Here is a 15460-nt window from a genome sequence, read left to right as displayed (position 1 = left end):
TGGTTTGGTCCGGCAGCATCTGCAGGACCATCCCTCCTGCCAGAGGAAAGGCAGGGACTTATGCCAGAGTCGCTCAGAATCTAATAAGTGAAGTTGCTTTGGGGAGCTGACTCTGAGCTGGGATGGAACCAGTCTACGGAGCTGCCCTTCCCAACTTTGTCTTCTTCTGGCTTTTGTTTTCCTCAGTCTCAGCCTTTGAGGAAGTTATACAAGGTGGCTCCAAGAGAGATAGTGGTGCGCCTTTGAGAAGAAGCAAGGGGACAACAGAAGTTCTTGGAGAGGGATTGAGGTCCAAGGATCCCAAGCAGCATCCCACGGTGACGGCAGGATCTTGGAGGAAGACCACTGTCCTCCAGACACCGGGATGCCCAAACTTGCCAAAGATCCCCATGCCCCAGATGCACTGCAGAAGCCACAGAGATTTAAAGGGACTTCACAGCAGGCTGGAACAGGGGGCACCTCATTGGGGACCATTGTGGACAGAGGATCGACGTAGGAAGGGATTTCCAGGAACTAGAAATCAGATGGAGATGGAGACCAGATCACCAGAAATAACAGAGATGGAATTTCTCGCTGTGCATGACATTTGCATGTTAATCTACATATTATTCCCCATCAGAGCCATTCTATGGCTTCCTGGTTAAAGGGCCCGTGCTCTACAGAACCTTCTTTCTGTTTGGTTTGTTCTTTCCATTCTTCTTCATCTCCCTCTTTTCCATCTTTCAATTAAATATCATTTTTCAGGGCCTGACAAGGAATCTTAACAATAAAAATAGCTATGATTTTTTTAAAAGCACTTTCAGGTATCAGGACATTTTATATATTAATGTTTATAATAACTCTAGCAGGTGGGTATTATTATTTGCTATTTTTAGATGAGAAAACTGAGGGTCCATAAGGTTGTTCTATTAAGTCACAGAGCTTGTAAGATCAAGACCAGATTCAATTCATGGCTGACAGGCTCTAGAGCAGTGGTTCTCAAAACTGCTGAGCATTAAAATCATCTAGGGACTATTCGAAGTCCCCAAGCCTGAGCCGTACCCCACATCAATTGTATCAAAATTCCTGTTCATGAGTATCTTTTAGCTCCCCAGCTGACTCCCAAATGTAGCGAGAGGCTTGCTGCTGAGAACTGATGTCCAAAAGCCTCTGTATCTAACTGTTGTATCCACTGCCTACAAAATAAACCTGCATAGGGTCTGCTGATCTCCAATTCAGCACTTGAAGTCACCTCAAATACTCTATCATTAGACAAGAAGGCAGGAACAAATAGGTGCTCCCTTTTTGTTCAGTTTAGGCAGTTGGCTGCTGATTGCTCCCCATTTTACCTCATGTTAATTTTTCTCTAGTTTCTCTCATTCGTTGCATTCAGTTTTGTTGACACTTCAGGCTAAAAAGCTCTCCTACTCTGTGAACAAGTCTTTGTCTGACCACCACTCTGGCTTCAGAGTTGCAGGGAGAAGGGCTCTGGTGTGCCTCTCCTGCAGCTGGCAGTTGCCTGAATGATGCTTTCAAAGACTCATTTAGATGCTTTCACACTAATGTGATTACGCCTAGCTGGCAGAGTGAAGAACTGGCCAGGGACAGTCTTGATGGAAGATGTGCAAATGCCAGTAAAAGTGGAACTCCTCAGGGCTGGTGAACTGACCCCCTCTGCCAGGTACACTCACCTGGGCTTGTCAGAATCTGGGTCCTGCACTCCACAGATGTGCCAAGGGTGTCCCTTTGTCATGGCCAGAAAGCTATCACAATGATGGCCTGTTTCTTGATGCCTCCTTGGCAGCCACAGATCAAGAATTAAGAGAGTTGGGGGATAGGGTACCTATCGTCTAGACCTGGGCTCAAATCCTGCTTCTCTCACTTACCAGCTGTGCGACTTAGAACTAGTTTCTTAATCTCTTGAAGTTTCGATTTCCTCATTATAAAGTGGAGGTAATAATACCAACTTCACCATAGGTATTTTGGGAGAATTCAATGAAATAATGCATATAAAGCACTTAGAACAGTGCCCAACCAAGAATTCAGTGACTGTTACTACTTTTACATATAACAATAGCCAAATACCTGCTATACAATAACATGGAGGCTCCAAGGCCATCCATATTGCTCAACTGATCTCTAATCAGAAAATGTATCAGAGTAAGAAATGGGCTGTGGGCCTCAAGATTATGCCATAACAGAGGGTAATTCTTACAGAGAGGTCAAGCCAAAGGAGTTAGAAGTAGGTCAACGGGCCATGTAAAATTTTCCAACTTGCAAGGAAGGATGACCTAGGCCAAGGTAGACTAAATGAGGTCTATACATGAAGTAGCATTCAGGTCCTGGGCACTTCTCACTCAGGATGCTAAGTTTTCCCATGAGAATAATATAATGATAGTATGAGACAGGATCTTAGGGATAGTCTTAGATAAAATCCTCGATTTATAATTGAGAAAACTGAAACCCAGAGGTCAAGGAGCCAGCCCAAGGCCTCCCACTGGTCAGCCGCAGCCCAGGAGGGGAACGTGGGCTGCCTACACTGAGAGTCAACATTCTTCCCATGATGCCACCCTGTCCCTTGTAAAATATGTGAGTAACAGATAAGAATTGATAGCACTAATCATTTCTGTTTATTCCAGCCACTGGAAATATATTACTCATGTGCCAAGATAAAAAGAACAATCTAATTAAGTATTCAGAAAATTTAGAACTCAGAATTTAGAGGTCAGATGCTGGAGGAGGTTCTACTGCTAATCAGCTGGGAAATTATTTGACTCCTTTGAGATTCTCCATCCTTGAGGACAGAAGGTGGCACACTTTTTCCATGAAGGGCCAGATTAGCAAACATTTAGGCTTTCCAGGCAACAGAGTCTCTGCTGCCACTACTCAGCCCTGCTGCGATAGCACCAATGCAGCCATGGACAAGACAGAAAGGAATTCACATGGCCGAGCTCCAATGAAATTCTATTTATTCTATTAATTAAATTCTATTTGACTTCCATATAATTTCCACGTGTCATGCGATATTCTTCTGGATCTCTTTAATCATTTGAAAACGTTTGTGGGCAGTACAAAAAGAGGTGGCAGACCCAATCCAGTCCTTGGGCTGTGGTTTGCCCACCTCTGCTCTAGGAAATGAGCTCAGCAACATCTGCTCCACTGACTCTGCCTTGAAATGTTTTAGAAGTAAATATATTAGTAAATACATTAATTACATAAGAATCTGGAAGCCCTGGATTACCTCTAGATTTTAGTTACACACATGTAATGCAAACCGAGACTTTAGTTACATATATGAAATGTATGGAGACATTAAAAAATGAATGTAGTCATAGATTGTTTTAAGAGAAAAACAGCCTCCAGGTCATAAGAAGAAACTATCCCCATGTAATCTCCAATTCATGTGCTGCTTTTAAGCACACATATTTCTGAGAGTTAATTTTAAAGAGATTATTAACAAATTTGGTGGTATCCCCTAGAGGGAGAATTAAGATGTTGAGGGGTAAAATTATGTTGGAATGGTGAGGAAAGGAACAGACTTGTCCAGAGACCAGAACTAGAGCCAAAGTCAAGAGAAAGTAGACATCAGTTCAACAGACAGACTAACTTTCTCGGGGCTGGAATTATTCAGCAGTGTAATGAGCTACTTCGCACACAGTGAGAATAGTCAGAATATTCCCATCAGTGGGCCTATTCAATGAAAAACTAGCCTCTCAAGGATGTGGTATAAGATGTTACATTATTTAAGAAAGAGGATCAGCTAAACGACATTGAAGTTTCCTTTTTGGCTCTAAAATTCTAGGTGTCTATGAGTTATGGATAGAAAGCACTATGCAGATACTTGATGTGCAAGACACTGGGAACCTTGGGTGACCTTAAGTAAACCCTCTCTTATCTACAATCCTAAGGACAATGAAAAGGTCCTCAGCTTTCCCAGCCCCACTCAACCCAGCCTCACTAGCCCACCCAGCTCACTTCCCAGCACGAGGGCTTCAGGAGGTATGTGCAGGTAGCCCAGGTAATACTAACAGCAAGGCAGGCTGTCTGCTTGGCTTTGCCTCAAGTTCAGCTTGATCTTATGTCAGGACCGGAAAAAATTTTCAATAACTGGGTGATTGATAAATAGGTATGCCACTTAGAAAACTAGCTAGTTATTCAAAGGCAGATCTTAGGAAGGAGAGAGCGGGAAAGAGGCTTGGAGGGAGAACAGCGTTCCCCCAGACTTCCTCTTAGATACCACCCAGAATCAAGCATTTCTCCACTCTGAGTCTGGCGCTGAGAGGAAGGTCCCACCTCCCTCCCACGGTTATCCATTGCTTGAAGAGTCACTTCTACTGACATGAACTGACTTTGGGTGGTTTAGTGAAAGAACTGAGTGTCTTACCCTTCTCGTTCATCATCCGTGTTGTAATACACCTGTGGAACAAAACAATAGGCTTACTGTAGGTCAAAGACAAGAAATGGAAATACATTACGTGATGCACAGACTTTCCTAAAGCACTGCACTGTCTCATAAAAAAAGACAAATCTGTTTAAGGATGCGCCGTGTGTGTGTGTGTGTGTGTGTGTGTGTGTGTGTGTGTGTGTAAGAAAACACAAATTTAACCCCCTCCCATTCTCTCTAGGGTTAATTCTTATATTTTAGTAAAATAAAATTGAAAATCTGATTGTTTCCAGCTCAAGTCAGTCTGATCAGATTACCTACAGCCCTAAGCCAAATCTTGCTTTTGACGATAAGGAAATATTTTAACAGGATCTAAAAATAAAAACCATTGTTTAGAAGCACTCTAGAGCTGAGCCTATGAGTAAGCAGTCCCATCCAGTCCACAGGTGAGCTGACTCCCGACACTGTGCTTTGGCGACGGGAGGGGAGCAAGAGGGTCCCCCATGAGTGCAGCAGTAACCCCAGGACACAGGGGTCACCCTGACATCCCTCAACCACAGAAATTAAGGAGCCGATGGTCTTCGAGCTGGGAAAGGTCACTCAGCTCTTGAAGGTGCTCCTGGCCAGAGGAAGATCTTCGAGAAAACACTCTCGGTGAGCAGCATGGTGGCAAACAGAATCAGAATTAAAGAAATTATGAAGCATTCTTATTATTTTATGAGGCAATAAGAGAAATCCAGGGGTGTTCTGCTGTATACGGAGATCTTCTTGACCCAATGATTTATAAGAATTAATTGTGGGCCTTCCATGAGCTTCATCTGTGTGTTTCAGGACCATTTTCATTTGAGTAAAGAACAGTCCCCAAGTTAGTACTGGACACTTACGAATTAATTTCAAAGTTGCCTCTGGTTCTCGTACATTTTGTCACTGTCCTTGCCCCATTTGCCTGGGAGAGAAACAGCTGTGTCTAGATGGATACTCTCCCTGCAAACATTCTCAAAGGCTCTTGGCGGTTCCTGGGACCCTGCCAAGCCTAAGCTTAGGTTATGTAACAGAGCTGGTTACCTGGAACTCACTGGGAATGAGTCACTCTGGTCATTAGCTCAGATTTCCTAGGGGAACTTTTCCTTCTTAAATCTCTTATGTCTATTGTCGTATTGTATATTTTGTTTCTTCTTAAACAGAAAACAATGAAGGTAAGATGCTTCCTCCCAGCCATCCCTAGTTTCAGTCCTGGCATTGGAGCATCTGTCATTGTGATGGACGAAATGGGACTGTCCATGTAGATGCATACAAAATGACCCTTGTCTTAAGTGATGAGCCCGAGCCATAGCACTGACCACATCACTAGAATTTTTTGGAAAAAGTTCCTGATGTCAGTCTGTGTTTTGCTGGATTCTCTAAATGTGTCGTAATGCATCTGCCCTGCTCAGCTATAAGGCAGGGTAAGGGACAGCTCTCCGCAAAGTTGGTTGGTAACCCAAAGATGGAAGCAGCCTTCTCTTAAGTGTTTTCCGGCCTCCTGAATGGCTTCTATGACACTGTCCCTATGACCGTCCTTGCATTGCCATTTCTCCTCCGTTCGTGTAACGATGCACTATTTCTTCCTTATCAGTTGTAGGGCTCGTTGCACTAATTTAATTTTAGAGAGCGTTCTTCAAACTTTAGAGTGCACAGACAGTATCTGGAGACCTTGTTATAAATGCAAACTCTTGGAACGACCTTCAGAGAATTTAATCGAAGAGACCAGGACTGGAATTTGGGAACCTGAATTCCTACCAAGAACTCCTGCGATTTGGAGGAAGATGGCTTACAAACCACAACTGGCTAGTCTGTTCTGGAGGCTGTGAGGGAGGGGTGCTCCCCTCCTTGGGTTCACAAGCTCTGAGGAAGGCTGATACCTGCAGAGCACACACTATCCAGAAGGATGATGGCTCTGTGCCCCATAATTTCTCCCGAACTCCCTTATCACTTGTTTTTAAAGGCATTCCAGACAAAAGCTGAGGGAAGTATCAGGGCTCTAACGTGAGGAGAGGGAGACTGAAGGTCTCAGTACTTCTTGTACACTGGGTTCATCTCGCATATTAGTTTTCAATAATTGTCTGATGAATATTCCAATCTACATGTGAATCAGTGAGATCAGGGGGTTGGGGGGTACATGTGGACTGACAGTGAAGATCCTTACCCCACCTGTCCATGTCCCTGGGTGACCAGAAATCCCTGTACCATGGCCAATGTGCCATTAGTGTGGCTTGAGGATATCTTGCTGCCCGTGAACTAGAGGGCTGCCCGCCCTGCAGGTGGGCAGAGCTGTGATGTAACTGCTTCTAAATAAGGCTTACGTCTACCAATGGCTACTGAGCCGCATACTCTTGCCTGCCTCCCTCCCCCACTCCACACCTCATGGTAAAACTGGCCCATCTTTTGACTTGCCATTGCTGGCTCTTATTTAGCATGCCAAATCCTGCCCCATGCCCGCTTCTAATCGTATGGCACCACTGTCTTCCCTCCTGCCTCTGGACCCATCTCCTAGGCTTCTAGCTCTTCTAAGAAAAGGCAGCCTTTAAAGTTCCAACCAGCCACAGGTGGGTGCTCTTCCTTGGCCAAGCAAGTGGATCAACCACAGAATATTCGCACATTGTTCCAGGGCACAGCTGAGTGATCCTTTGTTGCTCGGAGCTCAGGCAGGTTCCCTCACTGATTCCTTAATTCTGATTCCAAGTGCACAAGAAAAACCCGAAGGCTTTGCAAGGATAGATCCCAGATTGCAGGACTTAACTTCACCAGTGGTCTGGGGGGACGCTGATTGGGCTGCTTTGCAGCTGCTGAAACCAACAAACTATCGAAGCTGCTCTTTCCTTCTGATTCAGCCACGGGCTAGGAGCCCAGCTCAGGACACAGAGCGGGCAAGTGAGACCAAAGGACTGACAGGCGTGAGAAGCCAGGTCGGGTCACTTTTTCTCTCAAGATTTACTTACAGCTTGTTATAATTCACAGAAATGTTGCCAGAAGAATAGGCCAGGCTATCACGGAGCTGAAGCCAGAATCATGACAGTAAATACTAAGAACAATTTAACTCAACTGTCCCTCCTCTGGAAGGCATGGAAACCTAGCTCCACAAAATCCCATGCAGTAAATACACAGATCACCACGTTCTTGGGAATTAAAAACTAAAATTTGGTGCTGGCCCTCACATCTTGATAAATCGTAACAGTCTTCCTTTCCCTTTTTTGCCCTTGTTCCTATCAAACAAATAAGACAAAACGGAAGTGGTAAATGAGTTTCTAGTAGGAAGCGCTCTAAGAGAAAGCTGTGGGTGTTTTGTTCCATGTTGTGTCATGAACAGCAATGAAAAGCCTGGTTGTATAAGTGCTTTGTCTCATACGTATCAAAACAACAGTGGGGGACAAAATATTCTCAAAAAGGAAAGTGATGCCAATTTTGACTTCTCCTCCCAGACTAAGGCCAATTCCAATGAGTGTCTAAGCAGTTAGACTGGAAGAAACATGCTTAGGTTATTTGAATATTGGCTCTTTCATTTCACTTGTAGATACACCTAGAAGATGGAAATTGTTTTTTAAAAGCCTTGCCTACAACTTCATCTTTCTTTTAGTGTTAAATTATTTACCTGTTCAATGGGAACTGTTAATTTACTAAGGGAAACATTAATAGGTTTTTATTAACAGAATTTTTCTTGTGCAACTTAATGAAACTATAGGTGTAGTTCAATTTCCTACCATTAGGTGGAGCTCTATTGCATCAGGCTAATCCCACATGACAAAACTAAAACAAAACAAAACTCGAAGGTTATTGGCCTTCTTACTTTCTTCCCCTTTCGCTGCTTTGTCAGCACTTCACTAATATCTGCCCATTTACTTCTTCCCCTTAGTAAGCTGGTCTCCTTTCCTGAAACATTTTTTTCCATAAAAATCCATTTTCTATAGAGTATGACTGATTCTTTGTTGAATGCATGGAGTATGGTTTTTATTCTTAAGGACAATGCTGCCTGAAGCAATTCTATCTTAAGGCTCTACCAATCCCGCGGAAGAATGGCAAGTAGATGTTAGCAGGTAAGTCATACCTGTCCTGTTCTCTGCAGGTTTGCAAAGTGAACATCGGGTATGAAGAGGACGGGCTGTGAGTGGAGATCAGGCATTGTTTTGAAGTATGTGATGTCACTCTTCTTCTGTAAAGGTATGGCTGCCAACTTTCCATCTGAGGCTGGATATGACCGAAAACCCAAAAATGAGAGGGTTGTGCATGACTAAGAACTCTCAACTTCACGTTCTAGTCAAAGCTAAACTCCATGACTTTCTCCGATGAAGCTTTTCAAATGTGAACACACTTGAAAAGATCCCCACCTCTCTCGCTGCCAAACCAACAGAAAGAACTTGGACTCTGAGTGACCCTCCTAAGGCAGATCCCCTCACACTCTCCTGTCCCTCTCTGTGTCCTAGATTCTCTGTCCACAGATGGAAAGTGTTTGTCTCCGCGATATCACAAAGTTCCTCTTAGCTCAAACACTCTGCGATCATTGATTTTATTTGCTTTTCACAGTAACGATTCACTGTATCTTCACTGCTAGGAAAAAGCAAGCCATAGTTCTACCCGCAACCCATGCTTTCTACCTATTCCCCAGTAGACCCGGTAGAGCTCACCCCCTCTCCAAGACACTCACAGTTGTTGCACTGGGTTTGGGAGGCCTGGCCTTTCCCCTTCTTCCTGTTCTGCTTCCTCTCTTCGTCTCGGATTTTTCTTTCTGCTCCCTGACAGGGAAAAACAAATACAATGCTAGGCATGTTATCAGAGCACGCACAAATACTGTCCACACACAAATCGCAGGGATAACAAACAAAACAAGAGGAGGAGAATGGGCAGCCCTATTTCCATCCCTCGGAAGAGGCTGGCCTCAGTTCTGAAGACTCAGATCACTCATTAGTCTACACTACATTTTGAACCTCTGAGTGACCCCATTTCTCTCAGATTTCCCCCCATTTTTTGGCATCTCGCCTATTACACAACTTCAATTTTGAATCCATACAGAAAGACCAGAGCCAGTTCCCAGTTCCCTATCTGAGCGAAGCCAGGTAAGTAACTTTTAATGATTATAATACAATGTCCAAAGGTGAAGTATTGGCCTGTTAACATCATTCCCAGGCACAGAGAGGGCGTTAAAATTGAGTGTGAATTCCCTGTAAAACTTTGCTCGTTGTTATGGAACTTCACAAAATCATGACAGTGGTGTAATTGAGGGAGGGCATAAGAAAAATATACAGGATGTAAGATCATTTTGCATATACACGTACGATTTCTATCTCCTTCCTTCTCGGCTTTGAGAATTTCCTGGTCATCTTGGGTCGCTCTCCTACCTCAGCTTTGCTAACTCAGCCTCCTCTTCTCACTCCCTCCAAATAAGCTGTTCCAACAGTTTCTTTTTCCTTTCTCTATCTCCATTCTTGTGCAGAAGAGTTCATCTGCATCCATGTTTTCCTGACGCTCTAGAGAGGTGACAGTCAGACACCACAATCTGAACTCCTCCCCTAAATTTCAGATCCTCATTTACAGTTCCTGCCCTTCGTGGAAGCCTGTTTAAGGAGCACTGAGGCACGAACTGACCAGCAACCTCTAACTCTTTAGATACGGCCCCCAAATCATCACAAAGAGAAATTTAATAGTATTAAAATGTAATCCTTCTGTTATGCAACAAGAAATCAAAAAGCAAAGGACGAATTAGTGAAAATACTTATAATAAAATATTAAAGTGTTAAATCCTTAATATATAATGAATCAAAATTAAAAAAAAGTAAACCAATAGAAAAATAGACAACAGTCATGAACTATGAAATTCACAGAAAAAGACACGAATTGTTTGAATTAAAACGAGGAGATATATTTGTTGCTTATCATGTTGGCTTCTTCTTTTCTTTCTTATTTATTTATTTTTTTAAATCAGATTTCCAATTCTGGCCAAAGTAAGGTCATGAAACAATGGAGATTTGTGGTCAACGAATAAAGAAGATAGTTTTAGTGCTCCTTCTTGAAAAATGAGTAACTAAATAAGTATAGCTAATACTTAGGTGGCACTTATCTCTGCCAGTTGAGTTCTAAGAGCTTTACATAACTAAGATTTGGACGGTTATATTTTAACTGGATATTTTTAATACACATTTTTATGTCAAAAGCTTCTTATTACCAAAGGAGTAATTATTTTACAGTGCTTTACTTTTTAAGTTTTGAGTTGTCAGTATAAACTTTCAATGTTCAATGTAATTGGAGCTCTATATGATGTAGCATTTCAATGTAATTGGAGCTCTATATGATGTAACATTTAATATAAATAGAAATGTGGAAGTTTACCTATATAAGTTACAATTCACCTAAGACACACTCCAAAATTTGTCAAGCAATTTTATTTCTAAATTACTGTTTTATATTGTACTATTTCTATGAGGAAAAGGTCTAGAATTAATATGTTTCAAGACTTACATATATGTTCAATGTAGATTTTTAGGAAATAAAGTCACCTGCTAATTATTTTACAGGCATTCTTTGATATGTAAACCCAAGGGATTAACATAAAACAGAGTAGCTCTCCATAGAGCCTAGTCTTGGTGCCTGGTCTATATAAATAATTTCCTGCCCAGAATGACAGATAATCAGCATGACAAAACAATTCTGATAGTGCCTAAACACTCTTGGGAGAATCACAGTTCTCATTTCTAAAATAAAGCTTTGACTCTGCAGTCACCCAGGCAAGCTCTGATACATAACCTTCCAAGAATCCCTTCCCTCCTTTGATTATTTGTGACCTGAACCTTCTAGAAAATATGAAAATATTCTTTCCATTCTTATTAAAGTACAAAAAAAAAAACAAAAAAAAAACCAAAAAAACCCAACCAACTAGATCTTCCAAAAGAACATAACTTGTATAATTTGGTAAAAATACCGAATTTATCTTTTAAAAATAATTTTCTCCACCTAAATGTTCACTATGGAGCATTAAATTTTAAAAATATGCCTGAAGATTTCCCAATAATATTGTGATCACTTTTGCCACTTCTTGAGAGGTAATGGCTATCTTTGTTTTTTATTCGACACTTAACTTGTTTCTCCTAAATTTATTATTAAAACATGGCCTTAACTTATTTAAAATCAGCCAAGGTATTGAGAAGGGGGTTTGAAGATATATATTTAGCATTTTTTCAATCTTCAGCAGTCATTGCCTCCAAGATCATTCTAAATGAGGATTAATGAAGAGAAAAAATATATTTTTTAAAAAAAAGAACGTGGCTTTATTTCTCAAGTTTTGCACTACAGTTACTGTTTACAATTCTTGTTTTTCATCAAAGATAATGGAAGTTATTAAATATAAAGTTATAGATATAGGTATTAATTATAAGTAGATATATAGACAGATCCTAAAATTTTTAATGCATCATCATATATATTTCAATAAGTATAATACCAAAAAAAGTTAGAGAAAGCCCTATTTTCATCTGCGATCCTGTAGGTATATTAATTAGAAATCAAGCTGGAAAACTATAAATAGTGCAAAATTCCACCTGTTTAAGATTCTAGACCGTGATGGAGAATTGTACAGTTTTAAAATAGAATAGCTCTTAATTCTTTTGCTTTAGAGGATAATTCAAATTAATCATTTGCATTTACACGACCATTTGAAAAGTGCAAAAAAATAAACCTTTTCTCTTTTTAATCTTCCAGGAGTGAGTTTGGCGTGAGTTTTAAATTTAGAGCTGCGAATATAACAAATTATAGCAAAAAATTTTGTATATAGCTTATTAGAAAAATTAGTAGTGGTTAAGGTTAATATACTCTGCATGCCCCATGAGATGTCTTCCTTATAAGTTTCCTAATCCTCAACATCAGGATATGTAAACTAAAAACTACCCAGTAGAAACTCTTTACATCACTAGCAACTTAGAATAAATGTCAATATTCACCCAACATCCTCGAATTATTTTCTTCTAGTTAGCACTGATATGTATTAGACCAATATTTAAAATGGGAGCTTTAGAAAAGGCTGCCTATTTTCAGATTGGCAATGTTTGTCAATACGATTATTTCTAGTTTTTATACATCTATATAAACAAGCACACATAAATAAGGTGTTTTCTTAGCCATAAGGTGTGTTTTTTTTCCTTGCTGCAGATTACCTTTCTATGACTTTTAGAAACAGATGCTTTGGATAAACCCATAGAACTCTCTTTTCTACCCTCTCCTTTTTAGAGATAAAATAACTGAATGAAAATTTATTTAAAAAATATTTTCAAATAAAAGGTATAATCGATCATTTTCTTTATTTACCCTCTTCGTTTCTTATGTCCCTATTTTATGGCTTAAGCGAACAACAATATAACACTCCTTATTCTTCATTTTTGCTCGTTTTTTTTTTTGTATTTATTACATCAACACTGTAGAAAAAATAATTCTATAAGCATCCTATAAGCCCTCTCTTTCCCACTTTCAACTCTAACTACCAAAATAAAGGTAAATGAATTGCCCAGTGCCTCCATCCACCCTTCCCTCCCTTTCTTCTTGCTCCTAATTTTACTCCTCACTTCCAAAAAGGAGATTCATGAAGGGGAATCCCACAATCTCCCTTGAAATATCTGGAATAAAGTAAGGAAATTCAAGTTATTTTTAAATACTTAAAAAATTCCATGAGGTACATTATTTGAAAATGTTTTCTTAATGTTTAATATGCTGAATTAAAGATATAAATAGATTTATTTTGTTTTGTTTTTAAAGTCTACCTTGGCTCTTTGTTGAGGTTTTTGGATTTTGGTATTTCACGTGTAAAGTTATTAATCAATTCAAGGGATACGAGTTCAGAATCAGATCTGTATTTGTATCCAGCTCCTCTACTTTTTCGCCGTGTGACTTTGGACAAGTTACTGAAGCTGGATGACCCATTGTTTTTTCACCCACACAACTGTGTCAATTGACTTAACTGGCCTCTGCATCCTGGAGACTGGCTAACTGTCCCTGAGGGTGTTCTACTGCTCTGACAGCTAGATGATTGGCACTAAATGCAACTGTCACGATTTGAAAAGCTATTGAGATTTTATAGATATTTACCACTATGCTGTATGTCTGTCCCTAAACCCAGTGCAGTTCTGGTTAGGGTATTTCCTTCTCTCTTCTCATGACCATCTCTGCTCTCTGCTGACAGAAGCCCACTTCTCCTTATACTCTATCACTGCTAAACCAGAACTTTCAGACATTTTAATGGCATAGTAGACTTTTGATACAACTGACTGCAGCACCTTTAACAGCGCTGGGCAATACTGAATTAGCTACTCACTTCTATTACCCCTTTCTCTGCTCTCGCCAGGATCTAGTCCAAAGTCATATCCTTTTATATCCAGTTAATACCTATATGCAGTTAGGCGGCTTATTCTATTTTTCATATTCTCTCCCCATCTTCCCTAATTTTTAAGTAATTGTACTAAGTCTACATTGTCAGAACATATCGTATTGCCATTACTCTCTCTCTCATCATTTAGAACTAGATCGATAGGTAAATACATACTCAATGCTTACTATCAGTCCATTTATCCATGCCTTTATAATCATATTGTTTGTCTAAAGTTTGTTCTCTACTAGATTCCCCAAAAAAGGATTATTCTATGAATTTCTGCTCATTGGTTTTTTGTAGGGCTGATTATTATTATTATTATTTTGATGGTTTTTGTTTGTTTTTGGTTTTGCCTGTAATTTTCACACTTGAAAATCAGTTTAGCTGGATATAAATTCTTTGGCTCACATTTTCTTTACTTAATTACCTTAAATAGCATTGTCTTCTGACAAGATGCTATTGTTGAAAGTCTGAGGATAAAGTTTCCTTATAAGTGACTTAATATTTATTTTATTTTACTTAGATGTTAAAAAAATATTTTCCTTTTTTCTTAACTATTTGGTGTTGGCTATCCTGGGTCAGTTTTCCCTAGTGCACTGTGAGCCATTCAAATATGTGTACTTTCTATTTTAAGTTTCCCTGATTTATTCACTTTAGCATTTGCTACTCCATTGTTTAGGTTTTCTTCCTTAAAGATTCCTATTATATGTATATTGGATCTTCTTTACCTCTCTACTATACCTATTATTTTCTCTCACATCTCTTTCTTCATTTCTTCTGATTTTAAAAATTTTGTTCTTTCCCAACTTGTATTCCTCTTAAGGCATTATCTGTTATGTTTATTCACTCTTGTGTTACTTCTAGTATAGTCTTTATAGATTATAGTATTTTAATCTTTTATTTCTAAATTCTTTCCTGAATTCTATCACATCTCTCTTCAAATCAATCTGTTCTCTAAACATCTTATGTCTTGAATTTTTCAAATTGTGATTTATGTTGATCTTCATAACTTCTATTATTTTCTTAATTTCATTTACCTCATTTCAGAACATTAGGCTACAATTTTCACCTGTTTTATGAGCATGTTTTTCTGGCAGAGAAATCAGTCTGATCTTAATATCCTTTTTATGAGACATTATATGTGGCTCAACTATTTTTCTTTTCTGTTGGTCATTCCTAAATGAAACGAGTAGGCCAGGATAGTTCTTCTAGCTTCGTGGCTCTCATGCTCCTGTTTCTGGTATATTCACAAAATGGTTAAAAGAGAATAGTTTTGTATTTCTTGAAATCTGACTATTCTGTATCCTTTCCTCTCCTTATTTGTAACTTCTCTTTCCATTGCACCTATTTTTTTTTTGTCCAACTCCCAGCAGATTTCTCTCAGAGCAGGGTTTTTGTCCGAGAAGGGAACTTCGATTTATAACTTTCCCAAGTTCATATAGCCCAGAACACTTCAGTGTTCTGTCCCTTTGCACCAACCAGCAAATTAGAGACTACAGAATCCACACCCTCTCACTCCAATTTTACATACTGTCCTCAGATGGCCCACTTCACTCTTCAGTGAGTACTTTGGGCAATTCTGTAGGTGTCCTGTTCTTTGATAATCGAGTGGCCCATCGCTTTCCCTAAAGATGCTGATAACACACAAGTATGAAATTGTTGATGCTTAGTCCCACTTATATTTGGGATGTGTAAGGATCCCTTGTAACATAATCACG

At 39.7% G+C, this 15460-nt stretch overlaps 1 protein-coding gene across 1 annotated transcript in view; it reads right to left on the bottom strand.

Moving 5' to 3' along the window:
• The window catches only part of GRHL2 (grainyhead like transcription factor 2), a gene marked incomplete at its 3' end in the record, with an annotated part of 108164 nt that overhangs the window by 28418 nt on the left and 64286 nt on the right, over nucleotides 1-15460 (bottom strand). Inside the window, exons 9-11 of the mRNA XM_011376198.2 lie at nucleotides 9042-9129; nucleotides 8445-8584; nucleotides 4364-4395 (exon numbers count right to left, since the gene is read on the bottom strand). Of these exons, the coding sequence (XP_011374500.1) occupies nucleotides 4364-4395; nucleotides 8445-8584; nucleotides 9042-9129 (260 nt within the window). The remainder of the gene's footprint in view (nucleotides 1-4363; nucleotides 4396-8444; nucleotides 8585-9041; nucleotides 9130-15460) is intronic.

This window comes from Pteropus vampyrus, unplaced genomic scaffold, assembly GCF_000151845.1.
Source record: "Pteropus vampyrus isolate Shadow unplaced genomic scaffold, Pvam_2.0 Scaffold287, whole genome shotgun sequence".
NCBI classification, from domain to species: Eukaryota; Metazoa; Chordata; class Mammalia; order Chiroptera; family Pteropodidae; genus Pteropus; species Pteropus vampyrus.
Note: the sequence above shows the minus strand (reverse complement) of the source record. Positions and strands in the feature narration are given on the sequence as shown.